This window comes from Brachyhypopomus gauderio, chromosome 6 (assembly GCF_052324685.1).
Source record: "Brachyhypopomus gauderio isolate BG-103 chromosome 6, BGAUD_0.2, whole genome shotgun sequence".
NCBI lineage: Eukaryota > Metazoa > Chordata > Actinopteri > Gymnotiformes > Hypopomidae > Brachyhypopomus > Brachyhypopomus gauderio.
The window spans coordinates 30,034,329-30,051,482 of NC_135216.1; the positions used below are offsets into that span (position 1 = coordinate 30,034,329).

General features: G+C 39.6%; 1 protein-coding gene across 1 annotated transcript in view; it reads right to left on the reverse strand.

The window, feature by feature from the left end:
* Positions 1–10,394: 10,394 nt before the first annotated feature.
* The window catches only part of LOC143517647 (interferon-induced very large GTPase 1-like), a 52,090-nt gene continuing 45,330 nt past the window's right edge, over positions 10,395–17,154 (reverse strand). The window contains exon 9 of the mRNA XM_077010377.1: positions 10,395–15,881. Coding sequence (XP_076866492.1) covers positions 11,334–15,881 — 4,548 coding nt within the window. The 3' untranslated portion in view covers positions 10,395–11,333. The remainder of the gene's footprint in view (positions 15,882–17,154) is intronic.

Sequence of the window (17,154 nt, forward strand, 5' to 3'; positions counted from 1 at the left end):
CATGCTTTCAACACAGAAAAAACATTGAAAAGGCTTTTAAAGCATCAGTCACTCCAAAAATAAAGTGGAACGCCTTCTGCATTAAGAGAAATACAAGTTTAGACTTTCCCGAAGACATTCAGGGAAACCCATGAATAACATTTAAGGGTTGCATTACTTTACAGAATTGGAAATGTACACATTTAGATAAGCGTGCTATGTGAAAGTGTTTATAGCCCGCATATATATTCAATATCCCTCACACAATATCCCCCATCTTTCCTCACATGGGTGTAAGTGCTGTGATGAGTATTATTGACATTTCTCAATCATTACCCATTATCCTGGTGACTTACAGAAAGTCACATGGTTACACCTGACATTCCCCCTTGCAGTTCCTGCCCCCACCTGTCTGTCTTTTCCACCTTTGTTTTATTTCCATGGTTTTCCATCGGTCTAGTCACACCCTTGGTTATTGGTATCAGCTGTCCGTCATTTAGTTTAGTATATAGTCCCTGGCTCCGTCGGAAATGCCGTACTTAAGCAGTATGAACTAGATTTCAATGCAGTACATCCTGCTCAACTGTTAAAGCAGTATGTTCTTTCAGTAGGCGAGTGACTGTGACACACATAAGGGAATCTGTGGCATATCTAGTGATTATTGACACTTACACAGATTCCTGGTAGTGTTGGTTTAGGTTAGAGGTCTGCGCGGGACTGCTTTTTTAATCCCGCTCCCGCCCGCTCCCGCTTGTTTTAGACCCGCTCCCGCCAAAAAATCGCTTGTTTTAATCCCGCCCCCGCCCGCACCTGCTTGTTTTAATCCCGCTCCCGCCCGCACCGGCCAAAAAATCGCTTGTTTTAATCCCGCACCCGCCCACCACATACACTTTTCTGTCGCCCCCGCCCGCAATCCTAATATGAATTGAATTAATTAGATTTAGTACTTGAAATTTTCTTATGTATTTATTAAAACAGCAATATAGCGATGGATCGCGCTGTCCCATTTCTTATCACAGTCCAAACACATCCCGTTAGGTGACGTACACCAACACTTTCTGACATGTATCACAACAAGCCGATTTCCATCTCCATTAATTACAATGGAATATGACTTCCATATATCAGACTTTCCTGTAGTTGGCTTAATTGTGGTGTATTCGCCTGTTTTAATAGAATGCTGGACCAGCATCAGCAAAAATATATATTTTAATATAAATTATTATATTAATGGATTATACTTTCGCGAGTGTCCGTAGCGCGCGACTCCGCACGCACACCTCGCGCGAACGACGGAGGCGTTTAAACTTGGCGATCGATCGCGATATAATACTTTTTGTGTCGATTTACACCTCCCCCCCTCCTCGGTCAACAATTTAAATTCGCCGCCATAGTGGCACACTCATTGACTGGACATGTTAAAGTTGGCACTCCATGTCTCAAAGGTTGCCGACCCCTGGTCTACAGTCTCTGCCATTTCTGTATCAAAATGACAAAATGACGCACACTTCATGTTCACGTGATCAGTTGCTTAGCCAATATTTTGAATTAGTTTATTGCTTACTTACTGAATGATTAGTTGTTTTCGTCCTGTTCCTTATGCATGGAAATCATTGCGTTGTTATTATTATAATTTTCTAGACTATTTATTAATTTGCGGGATTTTTCTACATGTATATGCGGTCCCGCTCCCGCATCACCTGGACTAATTCAACTCCCGCTCCCGCCAATAACAATTAAATTCTGTCCCGCGCCGCAAGATATTCTGTCGGGTCCCGCGGGACCCGCGGGATTACCGCGGGAGTGCAGACCTCTAGTTTAGGTTACCCCGCAGAGTAAAGTCCCTAATTATCTCGGACTGTTCATTGATTGTAATTAACAAGCATGGAGTCAGCTATCACAGCTATGCTGACAATACACAATTATATATTTCTGTAGAGCCAAAAGATGCAAGTGCCTTAAATAAATTAAAAACCTGCTTTATTATTATTGAGACGCGTTGAGAGGGAGTGTGGTATTTTTTTTGGTTGTGTCTGGTTTTCCCTATGTATAGGTGCATGTATATGAGGGTAGGTGTATATATCCATATATATTTTGAAACACTTGTTAATTCCCAGAGAGGGAGACTTTTATTTTGAAAGTAAACCCTGTTTGGAGAACAGGAAAAGGAAGTGGAGCAGCCATCTTTTGGGATGGTAAAAGTTTGGGGGAAAGGAGTCCTGGAGAGCATTGCTGAGGAGGCCCCAACAAACATTTACCTTTTCTTGCACCCTCAAAAGCATGTTTTTAAATTTGACAAGTGAACTGCACCTTCTTATGTTCTTGTCACAACTGTTCCACAAGTTTACACCTTTGACAGATATACATCTATTTTTTGCATTAGTTCTTAGGCCTACTCTTATTTTTTTTAAACATACCTGTTCCCCTAAGTTCATATGTAGTCGCTTTAGTTTCAAACAATTTCTGAATATTAGTTGGAAGCATTTTTTTTGTGCTTTGTACAGTATCAATGCTGTATGAATATCAACTAAGTCACAGAATTTTAACGTTTTTAAAACAATAGATTATTTGTTGATTCATGATAATTTGATCAGTTTATAATTCTTATAGCTTTCCTCTGTAACATGGATATTGGGTTAGTGTTTGTTTTAATGTTTCCCCATATCTCCACACAGTAGGTCATGAATGAGATTATGAAAGAACAATATAGCAAATAGTGATGATTGATTTAAAATATATTTAGTATTATGTAAAATTGCAATAGTTTTAGCCATTTTTGGTTTTACATAGTTTGTAAGTTGATTTCAACATCATTACTCCTAATTTTAATATTAATCTTGATTTGTCTACTACAGGGTTGCCAACTTTTGAAGATCGCTTGGAGTGAGATTTGAACCTGGAGGAGGTGGCGAGTGTAAATTTTTGCCGAACGTAAAATGGACACAAATTAAGTGTTATATTGCGATCTATCGATCGCCGGTGGTTGGCGCCAGAGCGAACTAGTAACTCATTGAATCATAGATGTGGATCAGAGGTAAATAAACTAGATTTCTTTTCGGCATGAGATATCGCAAGTGTGGCGTGAGAGCATGTGTAGACGGTCAAATGCGTGTGTCTCACGCTCAATGCGTGAGAGTTGGCAACCCTGCTACTACTTGATTTTACTCAAATTCAAAATTTGTGTTGTTTTCCGAGAATGTGTGCTTGTCTGGCTATGTGTGCATTATTTTTTGTAAGATGTTCGTTGATATAGACTCTTTCAGCTTCTTTAGTAACTCGTAGTAACTCAGTTTTATGTTTCCTATTCACAAATTGAACCACTATGGTAGGCTTTGCTTTGCTGTCTTTTCGAGGTAGGGTGTGGCAAGCTGAGATGTCACTGCTTTGCATGTTTATATCTTTGCTTCCCAGAAACTGAATAACTTGCATTTCCAGAGTATTCCGTTCCTCTGTTGAGTTAGGGTTAGGGTTAGGGTTAGGGTTAACATCCTCACCATGTTTACGTCCAGCTGTGCTTGCATAAGATCTATGTTTGGTTTCAAGTCCACTTATAATAATTAAGTCATCCATCCTAGTATACTGTTCAAGATCATCAATTCTCCATTCTAGTCCTCTAATTAGTTTGTCTTTTTCTTTAACTAATATATTAAGTTGTTTAACTTCATCCATTAGATCCAGTAGCCTATTCTGTTGCTCAGTTCTTCTGACATGAAATTTAAAGATTGTTTTTATTTCCTCCAGCTGTCAGGGCTGGCTCCCTGGCCGTTCCCCCAGCCGCCACTAGGGGCACCCGAGTCAGTCCCAGACTCAATCTGCGCAATCAGCTGTGATTATAAACACTGAAAGAATTACTTTCCTCGATTCGTTATTTTCTAACGCGTTGAGTCTTCCATGTTATTTTCTTTTGTTTATTCTCTTCTGTGTTCTCGTGTCTCTCTCTCACACTAACATTGGGCTTTGCCTATTTTACTGTCAGTGTGAGCCAGCGCTTGGGTCCACCTTTCTCATGTTTTTCTCTACGCGGTGTGTACTTGTTGGTACACCCGCGTTACACCAGCTCTTCTTCCGATATGTTATTGGCTTTTTTGGTGGCATTTTGCTAACTTTTTTTCTTGTTTCTGTGTATAACAAACAGTTTAGCTTACCAGCTTTTTAATGCAGTTCTGTAGAGCGTGAATTGCTTACGGCCTAGCGCACCATACAGTCTGGTAGCAGCAGTGGTAGCGCAACGGCCCAGTCACAGCGTTGATAGCGTATCGGCCCCGCTACTCTGTGTAGCTAGTTAAGCTATGTTATATTAAATTTATAATTCCCACTATATATATATATGCACACACACTTGCTACTCCACATACAGCTCCAAGTCCCTGATATAGTTTGTTGTAGACATTGTTTTATCCTTTAACTTTCATCTGTTCAACGAATTATTTTAAGTGCAATTTCTTCACAAATTGTGTATTGTTTTCGTACATGATTGATAACATTGTTGACCAAACATGAAATGAAAATATTTGGCCATACTTAGATTTTCAGTTTTTTTCCTTGTGTTTCCTTTGGAACACCTGTGTGACGCAGAAAGACAAAAGGTCATCTGAGATTAATTTCATATTTAAAATTTCCAACAGCTACAATATGTTGTTCATGTAATAACTAATCACGGACACGTCGCTCCTATATTAGCAAATGTATCGTACTTCTATCATCAATGTGCTAGTTATATTGATTAGATAACTTGTGAGGTGAAATTGCAATTTTCATGCTTGATATTAAATGTATGAACAATGATTTGAGGCATGTGTCTAAAACCTCTCAAGCCTGTCACTACAAAATGCATAACATCACAACACATGGGTGTCAGGAAAGAGTTCTGAAGTAATGATAATACATGTAGTTAAATACAGAATAAATATGATTTGTCTTAACACAATTGGGTAAGAATAATAAAACATATGTATGATTGGTGTTCTTATCAGGAGAGGAGGTACAGTAGACTGGATCTAGATGGAAATGAACACCGAAACAGACAGACAGAGAAGGAGAGAGGTTCTAACTGAGGAGCAGACACACAGATAAGGGAGTAAACTGAATGTCAGAGTGTTCTGACTGAGGGTCACAGACAGTAAAGAGTGATTTATTCTTAAAATGAACATGATTTATTTTTCCATGTAAATATTAAGATGAAGTACTGAGGTAAGTAAGAGTTAAGTATGGGACAGCTACACAGTTCACAACTAGTTGGACAGCATTTCTGTCACGGTGTGAGAGAGCAACGCAAAGACTGTGACAGGCCGATGACGGAGGGCAAAACACGGTTGAAATAAACAAAGGTTGAAATACACACATTAACGAGGGGAAAACAAGATGCAGGTTAAACAGAAGGCAGGCCAACGAGGAGGTGTGGGAACACTACAATTAACCACAAACACAACAGCAACATAGACGCACAACAAAGACACATACAGTGGACCGATTCACATGATGCGTCTTTAAAATTTAACTTGAGGTTTTGATTAGCATGTTATCCACACCCCATTTTGTAATTTCAGAAACGTAGACATATGTGAGGTGTAAATAGACTGTCATGGTAGGCGGGTCCAGCTCCACAGGGGAGACGCCCACACCACAACACTCCGCCTCCCGTTCGCTTCCTCGGCCACATTCCCCCACCTACTGATTATCACATGCACCCATTACTATTCAGACTCTCACCTCTTAAAATCCCACAGGTCCTGCAGTGCTGTGCATTCCTTGCACCTGTTCGGACTGAGCCTGTGTCTTGAAACCTGATATCTTTCTGCTTTCCTTTGCCAAAGCCAAGTTACAGTGACTCTTGTGCTTTGTGCGCTTATGTTTGTTTGTTTTTGGAGCTTAGCATTCTGCACTGCATCTTCTTTATTATTGTTGATTGTGTGCTGTGGACTTTAAACATGGAATATAAAGAAACACGGCACCATCCTCGTTGTCAGCTGTATCTGTCACCCCGTTACAGAATGCACAGCTGACAGGCAGTAGCACGAGCACTACCAACGAGGGGAGATTGTAGCAGCCCAGCACGCTGCTTTAAAGAGGCAGCAGCAGGATCTGGCCGAGCTGAGATGATGGTGGGGAACCTCGCGAGTTGTGTTCAGCAGCTGTCCACCCAAGCAGGGCCCAGTAGCACCACGAATCACGCACCTGTTAGGAATCACATCGCCAGTCCAGAGCACTACGCCAGGGATCCGGAATAGTGCGAGGTGTTCGTGTGCAGTGCGAGGTATACTTTGCATGCCAGCCTAACATGACCGTCCCAAGTTGGGTGGCATTTATCATCTCGCATTTATCATATCATATCTCGTGGAACGGCCCAGCCCTGGTGGACGCCTGTATTCACGGGCTCGGAGCTGCAGGCAGAGCTGTCATGTAAGCAGGAGGCAAAGTTGCTGAACAACATTGTTCAAGTAGCCATCACATACGACCGTCTCCTGCAAGAGCGCGAGGCCCTACCACGACACCTGATGAGCCAGGAAGGAAGTGGAGGAGCAGGAATAAGACTGATTCCTCTGAGGATCCAGGAGCATCTCAGCACTGGACGACGGGTTTAGTCACATACCGCACCCCCCACACACACCTTTCCATTAATCAGCACCTTACATTCAATATATTTCTTAACATGCGCTACGCCATCACCCAAAAAATGCTGTCCAACTAGTTGTGAACTGTGTAGCTGCCCCATACGTAACTCTTACTTGCCTTATGCTTAACAAACTTACTTCAGTATTTCATCTTAAAATTTACATGGAAAGATTAGCCATGTTAGTCATGTTAATTTTAAGTATCATTTTCATTGTGACTCACTCTTTCCTGACACCCACCCATGTGTTGTGAATCTGTTCTCCCAGCACTGGTTACGGAATACTGAGGGTTGAGAAGTTTTGCGAGAAGGCTGTGGAAGTGACTTCCACTTTATGCGTGTCAGCCCAAATCACTCTCATTTAGTGATTCATTATTATTGTAATAATGCTGTGTCCAGCATTTAAAAATGAATGCTTCTACAGAAATCAATCATGTATGAAAAACAAAATACAATCTGTGACAATATTGTGCTTTAAATAATTTGTTGAACAGATGAAAGATAAAGGATAAAACAATGTCCATCAGGGACCATGTGGGCCAGATATGGGCCAAATGTCCTGAGCTGGGTCTGACTTGGGTTGCAGAAAGTGTTGGTTGGGACACATATGGACTAATTTAGTCATGAGCTAGGCCAGACTTTGTGGTGGCTTAGCACTAAGACTGGTCTTTTTTTTATTCTGAGTTCATCTTTTATTTAGGTTTTATATTAAGTAAAAAAATGTGATTGTGATTTAAATGATCCTGATTATTGGTCACATATTTATCTTTCTCTACTTTTCCACTGTTTTCCATAGTCCTCTCTGATGAATTATTGTAGATCATGTTTATTACAGTTAAAACCTTTAGTTATGTGCGGAGAGCAGAACTCCAAGGCCATGTAGCTTGCGAAAAACAACTCAGTTCATTATAATTAGCTTTAGCGTGTTTTGCTAAAGTGCTAAACAACACAAACAACAACTGACACTGAACATAGATAGATAGATAGATAGATAGATAGATAGATAGATAGATAGATAGATAGATAGATAGATAGATAGAAGACCCACAAGTCCTTGTGACAAGACCCACACTTAAATACACTAACCACAATGAGAAAATACACTAACCACAATGAGGAAATACACTGAGACGTGCTGCAAGCACTAAGACACACACACACAACGCAACACCCACCAAACTACATATATGAACATAGATGCATCTGTACACAACAACACGCCCCCAAGGAAGGAGTCACGGGCCGTACCATGGCACAACAACAAAATTAATGCATTCTATAATAATACAATAAATACTATGATTATGCTGTAAAACCACATTATAATTTTTATTGGATTTATCACATTTGTATTGAAGCAGAGTGTTAAAATCTGTCCTTCCATAAGTAGCTTATGTGGCGCAGAACAGTTTTGTGTAACAGAACTGAAATTATGTGACAACATGTGAAATGCGCTATACAAATAAATTTGACTTTGACTTTCAAATTAGATCACATTTGGGCATTGTGCAGAGTGGTACAAGACGAATACTCCATACACTACAGTCATGAACGCTTCTTGCCCAATCAAATAGGAACTACATTCTTAAAAAGTGCTGTGAATCGCACGTGTCAAACAGAGAAAAATAGAGAGGACTGCGAGGACTACATTAGGCAAGTAAACTTAACCTAATTATGTACACATCATAATAATATAATTGTCCAATTGTTTGTCTTTCTGTAAGTCTTTACAGTGAATAAAGAAAGTGTGTGTGGAATAAAATTTATTTGTAACAAGCGGTAGCAAAAGAGATAGGCCCTTTGAAGTAAGGATCTCATGCAGGGTCAAGAAAGGGTCATGGAAAAAGATGATATAAAGAACTTGGAAGATTGGCCAACTAAATTCTGCAGTGTGTGCAAAATAAATCCATGACTGGTGCAGAAAAACACTCGGTGGAGTGACCAAGTTATAAGTATCTGTTTTAGCTGTAAATTGTCAGATCTCATTTCCTCTTATAGGAGCACACGGCATTGTGTTGCATGATCTTCGCATGCAATTAAAAACTTGAATGACACTGATTTCCTCTTTAAAATCAAACGAACACGCAAAGTGGCCGACACCACAACACATGCAGACTTTATGAAGTCCATATGAGCCAGTTATGGTTTTTGAAAACTGCCACCGTTATTAGCCAACATTACACTAATGTAGTCGTGCACAACTGGTCATGGAATCAAGTCCCTTTATATCTCCTGTTAATCTCAGACAATTATTATCTCAAACTTTGAAAAGAAACAGTTTAAGTGAAAATGTTGCTTTTTATGTTTCTTTAATTTCATTTGTAAACATAGCTAGTTAGCATAAAACCGCTAGCGTAGAATTTACTTATCAGCTTTTAGGTGCTTTGATGCAGGATGGTAGGTAGTAAATGTGTTCCTCTGCTTCCTTTAAGGTTAGGAAATTGTAGTGAATAGTTTTTGTCTATATAAGATGGAGGTGTGATCTATTTTCTAGGCCCTGAACTGTCCAGGGGTGGAAAGTAACTAATTACATTTACTCACATTACTGTAATTGAGTACTTTTTATGAGTAATTTGTAATTTTCCGAGTAGTTTTTGAAATATGTAATTTTTACTTTTACTTGAGTACATTTTGACCCAAGTAGTTTTACTTCACTACATTTGAACGGCCTCAAATTACTGAGTAAAAAAAATATTGATGGTGAAAAATTAAATGCGGGCAGAAATTTAAACTTCGAGTCCCAGAACTGAAGGCCAATTGCATGGCCTTGCCTTGCGCGCACCCTTTCCATTGTCTCATAATCAGGTCATAATCTGGTGCACTTTTTTTTCCAAAAGGATGAGATTGTTCTATCTTTAAATCTTCTATCTATCAGGTTCTGTGGGATCCTGTGGACATTTTATTGTGAAAAGTGGAATCCTGTGGGCACTGTATTTTGAATAGTTGGATCCTGTGAGCGTTTTAAATAGTGGAATCCTGTGCGCATTTTGTTTTATTTTGAGATGTGGGATCCTGTGGTCATTTTATATTTTATTTTGAGTTGTGGCAACCTGTGGGCATTTTATTGTGAATAGTGGGATCCGGTGGGCACTGTATTTTGAATAGTTGGATCTTGTGAGCAATTACATTTAAATTGTGGGATCCTATGAGCATTTTTAAATTTTTGATGTGGGATCCTGTGGGCATTTTATTGTGAGTAGTGGAATCCTGTTGCATTTTAGTTTGATTTGTGGCATCTTGTGGGCACTTAATTTGGTGTGCATTTTGTTTTTTGAATAATTTGTAATTTAAATGTCTTTATTCTTATCATAGTGTTGTCCATTGGACAATAGGACTGAAAATTGTTTGCACTTTATGGTACAGGTTGTGACTGTCCTTGTGCTGTGAGGAAGTATGTTCCTGAGCCCAGCTGACCTTTTTGCAAGCGTGGATGTGCACTTAAATACACTTTGAAATCGATTAAAACAACTTGTGTTGAATTTGGTTCATGATTAAATAACTGAAAGTAACTAAGTAACTTTTACTCAAATTAAAAGTTTTACTCAAAGTAATTTTGTACTTTTACTCGAGTAAATTTTGGGATGGGTAATTTTACTTTTACTCTGAGTAGATTTTAGGCAAAGTAATGATACTTTTACTCAATTACAATTTTTCAGTACTCTTTCCACCTCTGGAACTGTCACACTGCATGAACAAAATAAGCTTCATCTTTGGGCCATATGTCATGTGGCCCATAAAGGCGTAAGTGTGCCAGATCAGGACCGTACCAGATTACCCTTCTGACTTATAGACTTATAGATAATTTCCCAACCCGGAACATGCCTAAACACAAACACATGATAAACAAAATACAGGATGATTGATTATGAAGAATGTAATGAAGAGTAATAAAAACAGTGGAGCAAATGAGAGAAACAAACTTGTATTACTGTAAACTTGTACATGTATTACTGTGGGGAAAAGGAACATTTATATCTGTGAACACATTGATGTCTTGGTCAGTTATAAGCCTGTTGGATTTTAATATTATGTGCATTCTTGCGAAACAGCCTGTCTGAAACCAAAAAAATCCTAACAAGCAGTGTGAATATTTAATTACTAACTACATTACTAATTATTCTATCAACATTTAGTGCAATGGTGTTCCTTACTTGTAACAGGTAATGGTTCAATTAGGATCGTTTTTAATAAAAAAAAAATATGTTCAAACTATTATACCAAACACACACACACACACACACACACACACATACACACACACACACATACACAAAGTAAAACATTTTTTTTATGTAAAAAAGGGTCAATTTTAAAACATACACACACAAACACACACACAAATTAATTTTTTTTAAGAAAATTTCAAAAAAGGTCAAAAATTTAAAACACACACATACACAAACACACACACATACATACACACACACAAATTATTATTTTTTTTATTAAAAAAAGGGTCAAAAATTTTAAAGGGTCAAATTTACCCGAACAATATCTATGTGATATAAACATGCAGGGGGTGTTTGCAAATATGTGAAATGAACTATTTTCATATATGTTGATTACACTAATTAACCCAATCAGAAGAAGTTTCATACTGAAAAAATTATTTTAAATATTTTTCCTAGATCTTCAAACTTTGAAAAGGGTCAATCTGACCCACAACATAATAGGGTTAATGTTATTATTCCTGTTCTTTTTGAAGCTTCATTAAATGATTACATTGTGCACAATATTAGGATACTCATATGTATTTATTCAAACTTTCAATGGCATCATCTTTAGTGTACTTTTTCCATTCATCAGGAATTTCACCGTCTCCCTGGAATGTTTTCTTGTAATGATTCTCCAGATCTTTCTTGAATGTACATATAAACCACTTCCAGTAGGGAAGTTCAGAGAGATCAGGGGAGATGCTCCATTTTGCGTATGTAGGACCAGCTGTTCTGTAATCTTTCCATGCCACCTCTTTGTCCAATTCAGATGTTGGATAGAAGTGCTCATCACTTGCTACTAAGGTAGTGCAGGAACTGATGCATAGAATGTCTGTTCCTCCGTAATGCCACCCACTTATTCCATTTCCTCGATGGAAAGGGACACTGTGGTCTTCATCATGGCCGTCTATGGTGTTGGTGCAAATGGCTTTACAGAATGGACACTGTACCCAGCAGCACTGGCAAAAGTGCTCAATCAGAATGTCTTCTGGTTTCTTCCTGAATAGATCAGATTTAAGGTCAGACAGACTGTTTATGTTCTTGGTCAGTTCCTCACTAATAAGAGGAATTTCCTTTTTTACAACATCTGTAAGTAAGTGAAAATCAACAACGTCCTGACAGTTATTATCTTTGAGGTGATCAATATTACATTCAAGCTCATCTTTGAGTGCGTTTGAAAATGTCTTCAGCCACATATTTGCATCTCCTCTTTCCTTCACCACGTCTTCTGTTGCTGACATTGCTGCAGAGATGATGCATTCCTGTTTATGTTTGATGGTGTGTCTAATTTTGTCAAGTGATCTGGGATCATCTTCCATCATGTATTTTTTAACAACTTCTCTAATGAAGGTTTTAAATTGTTCCTCGGGATTTAGGATGTAGTTTATGAACTTCTCAAATTCCTCCTCTTCTGCCAGTGATTTTAGGATGTGTTTTTCCAGTTTTGACCTGTTTCCATTAAATGCTTCATGGTTTGTTTTCATTTTGTCAGCCAAATCAACAGCTATTCTGGTGTAGACACTCTGCATGATGGCTCCCTTAAGTTCCATGCATACTGACTCACCAAACACAGCCACAGAAGTAGCACCTTTACATGACTTTTCAAAGACATTGTAGTATTCAGATTTCTTCTTCTCAAGATAGATGAATGGGTCATTAGACTCTCTGAATGTTCTGTGCTGGGCTGCAAACATTTCCGCTGCATACATACAGACATGTAGAGAGAGATCCACTATGAACTTTGGTTTGAACTTGTACTTTGAGTTTGACTGTGTGTGTTCAGCAACTGCCTTTTTCACAAGTTGTGCAATCTCTTGAAAATAGAAAGACTTGTATCCCATTTTTGCTACTGACTTTGATTTACTGAGCACATCTGTTTTTTGCATGATTCTTTGTGTCAACTGCCTTATTGAATTCTGTTCTTCTGGTGTTAATCTGGTCACACACTTTTTGCTCAAATTGACATATTTAGTATAATCACCAACAGTGCTTATTCTGGTGACTGTTTTAACACTTGTTTTTTTACTGTATTTTACAAATCGTTGAAGAACATGTTGTTCTTCATACAGCTCAGAAAGAATTTTAACTGCATCCTGTTCAGTGTCAATTTCTTTTAGAGGTGTCCTGCCTGCAGTCAGTTCAGAAACCCATTGTCTCCACATGCAGTCAAAATGTCTTTTCAGTTCTCCTTCATCATTGGCTTTACACTTGGATATTAAAGCAAGTTCTTTGCTCTTCTTAAAGAGTTGTGCCTCATATTGTGTCTTCTGTTCCTCCAGGTGTTTACATGTCTTTTTCTGTGAGATGATGTCATTTAAGTCTCTCTCAACTTGTTTAATAAGGTCATCATGTAGATTCTCTATCTTCTGTTGGACTCTCCCTCTCCACTGTACCAGAATCCTTTGTTCTTCTGCATCATGTTCAAAGTAACTCTTCACTGAACTGTTCACCTTTTCAAAAATTTCTTTCATTTCCCAAACAAGGTCACTGTGCTCCACATTTTGTAACTGGTTATTGTTGATTCTAGTGTGGAGTTTGTCTTGAATCTCCAACATGGCATTCCTGAGACTCCAGGTCCATTTCCAATATTCCTTCTCCAGTTTCCTGTACACTGAAATCTCCCATGTGTTCTTGAAGCTGAAAACAAAGTTCTCATTCAGAAGTGCCTCCCATAGGTCTATGATTCGTGTTTGGAACTCAGACAGCTTCATACCACCTTTCTGTGCAGCTTTGGAGATTATGGTTTGCTTCAGCTCCTCAATGTTTTCACTGTATGAAGGGTTTGGTGGAGCCATGGGTGGACTACCCTCCCACAGCTGTGCAATGTACCTCACATCCCTCTCTACATCAAACTCAATGACATCACTGAAGCACTCAGCATCACAGACGTCCTCCCGGGCAACTAGCTTTGTCATCTCATCCAGTTTTTCCTGCAAATTCCTCCTACCCTCTGTAGTTTTCTCTTTAGCTGTGACATCTGTGACGTTTTGATGCACAAACACACAGCTGGGGTTCAGTCTGACGTTCTTCATCCTCAGGAAGGCCTGAACTACAATCTGTAGGATGTCCTGCATCTCAGCAGGGTTCTCTCCAAAAATGTTGACCAAGGTCATATTTCCAAGACCTACTACAAATGTGGCAAGTTCATTGTCATGATGTATGGTGTATTTTCCAGTTAGTTCTAGAGCTCGAAGACCTTCAGTGTCAACAACTAGAATGTAGTCAAACTTCAGCTCTGCCTTCATCTCCTCTGACACTTTGACCAGCTGCATGAAGGCTCCTCTGGTGCACCTGCCTGCACTGACTGCAAACTGGAGTCCAAACATGGCATTGAGCATGGTGGATTTACCAGAGCTCTGGATCCCCAACACTGACAGCACAAACACTCTCTGGTCTCCCAGGATCTTGATGAGTTCATCTAGAACTGCTGAAACCCAGACCAGAGGAACATGACCAGCATCTCCATCCATCAGCTCCAGTGGATATCCTGACAACATTATCTCTGCTGCAAACGTGGGGAGAAGTGACTTGTTTTGGCCCGACTCATATATCTGCCCCATTTCTCTGAGGATATGTTCAAAACCAAAACAGTCATTGGTGTATTTGTCTAGCAAGATTTCGGTCCACTTAAGAAAGTAGCACCTTTCACCTGATGGTGGAAGATTCATATTTTTAATGAACAGCTCCAGAAATGGTGTGACCCCACATTCCTTCTGTTGAGCACGAATCTGATTCATTTCACCCTGTATTTTACTCACTTGATTCTCTGTGTCATTGCAGCAAAGTTTATATTTATCTTTGTTCTTTTGGCACCACATATGCCACAGGTTCCCTTGACAAGGCAGGAACGTCTCCTTAATCCTGGACATCTCCATTCCCTCCAGCAGACGTGTGATCTGAAGGGCAGCTTCCTTCCCCCTTTGACACTCAGGATGGTTCTCATCTGTTTTGATTCCACTGTATTTACCCACATCTTCAAGTCTGAAAGTGGAGCCTGGTTTTGATAAACATGTGTTAATGGTGTTTATGAGCTCCTCAGACACAGTTGCCTGACTTCTGTCTTTAAGACCAATTTTGTATTTCAGGCTTTTGGTCCCAGTGACACTTGAGTTATTCTCAGACAGTAAATAAATGAGTGGCTTTGGCCCTTTAAATAGTCTTTGTAGTACACCTTCATTTGTACTAATGTGCTGTTGATCACCTAGAAGTACAACGTTCACAGACGACATTTCAGTCAGAATCTCCAGTTGCTCCTTATTAGTTTCCATATCACCATGTAGATTACAGAACGCTACACAGTCAGGGAAATGATCAGTGCTCTTCCCAGATGGGAGATACCAGGCGATCTCCACCACTCCATCCATCAGTAGACGAGTTCTGCTGCTGCCTGGACAATGTCTGTGGAAGAATGTGTCATGTTTTTCATTGATAAGACTGTTCATCAGCTGAGACTTGGATGAGGACACAGGGCCCAGCCTGAAGAACGCCACCATTGGAGTTTCAGCTGAATAAACTGGTTTAGTTAAAGTGATCTTTTTACCAGAGGTGTCCGTGGTCTTCCAGCTCTTCTCGATTTGTCTAAATGTCCACAGAGGAAACTCAATCTCTCTGGTGAAGGGATCAGGCACTAACAGAGGCAGAGCGTACTGACACTGGGACAGTTTGGTCACTATGAGCTGCTTTAGGAAGCTGTCTGAGCAGTGGAGCACTGCCATCTGGACATCCATGGGGTGGATGGAATGTTTTTTGGTTGTTTCATCAAAGCCTTTTGTGTCTGTGTTAAGAAAATTTAAAAAGCTTTGATCATCCTCTTCATACTCAGTATCTGGTTCAACATCCTGTTCATCATCAGAAATGCATCTTGCTCTGTAGTTCATGTTGATGAGCTTGTACAGAAAAAACAAATATTCATGCGTGTCCTGATTTTGTTGTAATAACTGTGCAGTTATTTGAAGAATGTCTACAGGTTTTATTTTTTGTTCCTTTTTTTCTAGCAGATTAAGTCTTTTGAAGAGCTGCTCCACTTCGTATGATTCATCTGGTCCGTTAGCTGCTGTCTCGACCACTATTTCTTCTACCTAAAAAAAATTAAAGTAGAAATTTTAGCTTATTTTAAATATTGTAATACAGATTTTTTTTACCTAGTATATGAACATATATTGATACATGGTTATTTCCTAGTGGAGAGGGATCATTTGTTTCGCTCGTGGTGCTTGAGCAAAACATTCTTGTTCATGCCTGAATTGAGCATGCACAAAGTTGCTTAAAACCTATTAAACTATTAAAGTCAAACAGTATTAAAGTATTAAACTCAACAGTAAACTGATGTAAATCTAAACAATACTTAAAAGCTTATGCAATACAACAGTGACAGCAGTTGGGAGAAAAGGCCAGTTTTCACATCAGTTTCCATCTTCAGGTCAAAAGAGGCATCTGAATGGTGGTCAGTGCTCCCAAAGAGCATGTAGCTTCCAATCACGGAGACCTTAACATGAAGTTGCCCCTTACACCCAGAACTATACGAACAACACCTCATGACTCAGGTTTCCCCATTTGAGTTAATGACAGGCAGACAGATGGTCTTCCTTCACACCTGCTCAGCCAAATGGGACAAGCTAGGGAGAACAGCAGCACACACCACCCACCAGAGCATGACTGACCACCTCAGGGTCACATTGACAATCTTCCCCAACAACAAATCAGAAAGGGTGCTGAAAGGTGAAAGGTTAGGGTTAGCGATGACCAAAAAGGTGTCCCACAACAAGCTCCAAGTGGGGTACAAGGGTAAAGTGATTTGTCACTCAAGGAAAAGGGGACTCCACCCTCAAGTGGTTTCACAGCAATCAAATCTGACCATGCAAAACTCCCATGGGATGGACCGAGACTGCTACGAAAGCATCTGAGTGACACACAAAAAACTACAATACTTTTAAATAATAAAAAAAGCTCTAGTACCCAAAGGATATGATTACTGACAAAAGAAAGACTAGATGTCATAATACCCTCTGTGACTCTTTTCCTTCTCTGTCTCTCTCATTAACACTGGGCAGACTTTTGCCACGAAAAAAGTCACGTGGAAAATCAGCCTCCGAGTAGCCCACTTCCCCGCTGTGAAGAGATTAGTGCCCTTTGTCTTGCTAATGACATGGTGCGCATTTGAAGCGCCGACCCCCGCTCTCCTTTCCAAGGAAATACAGCCTGGCCAGCTCCTGTATATCACAGCTCCAAGAAGCAATTCAAAAGTTACAATCTATCTTTCTTTATAGCGCGAAGGTAATTATTCCTATGCAGAATAGGAATGAATCCTTTGGTTTGAATCGCGCTAAACAATCTAACTGAAATAAATCCTCG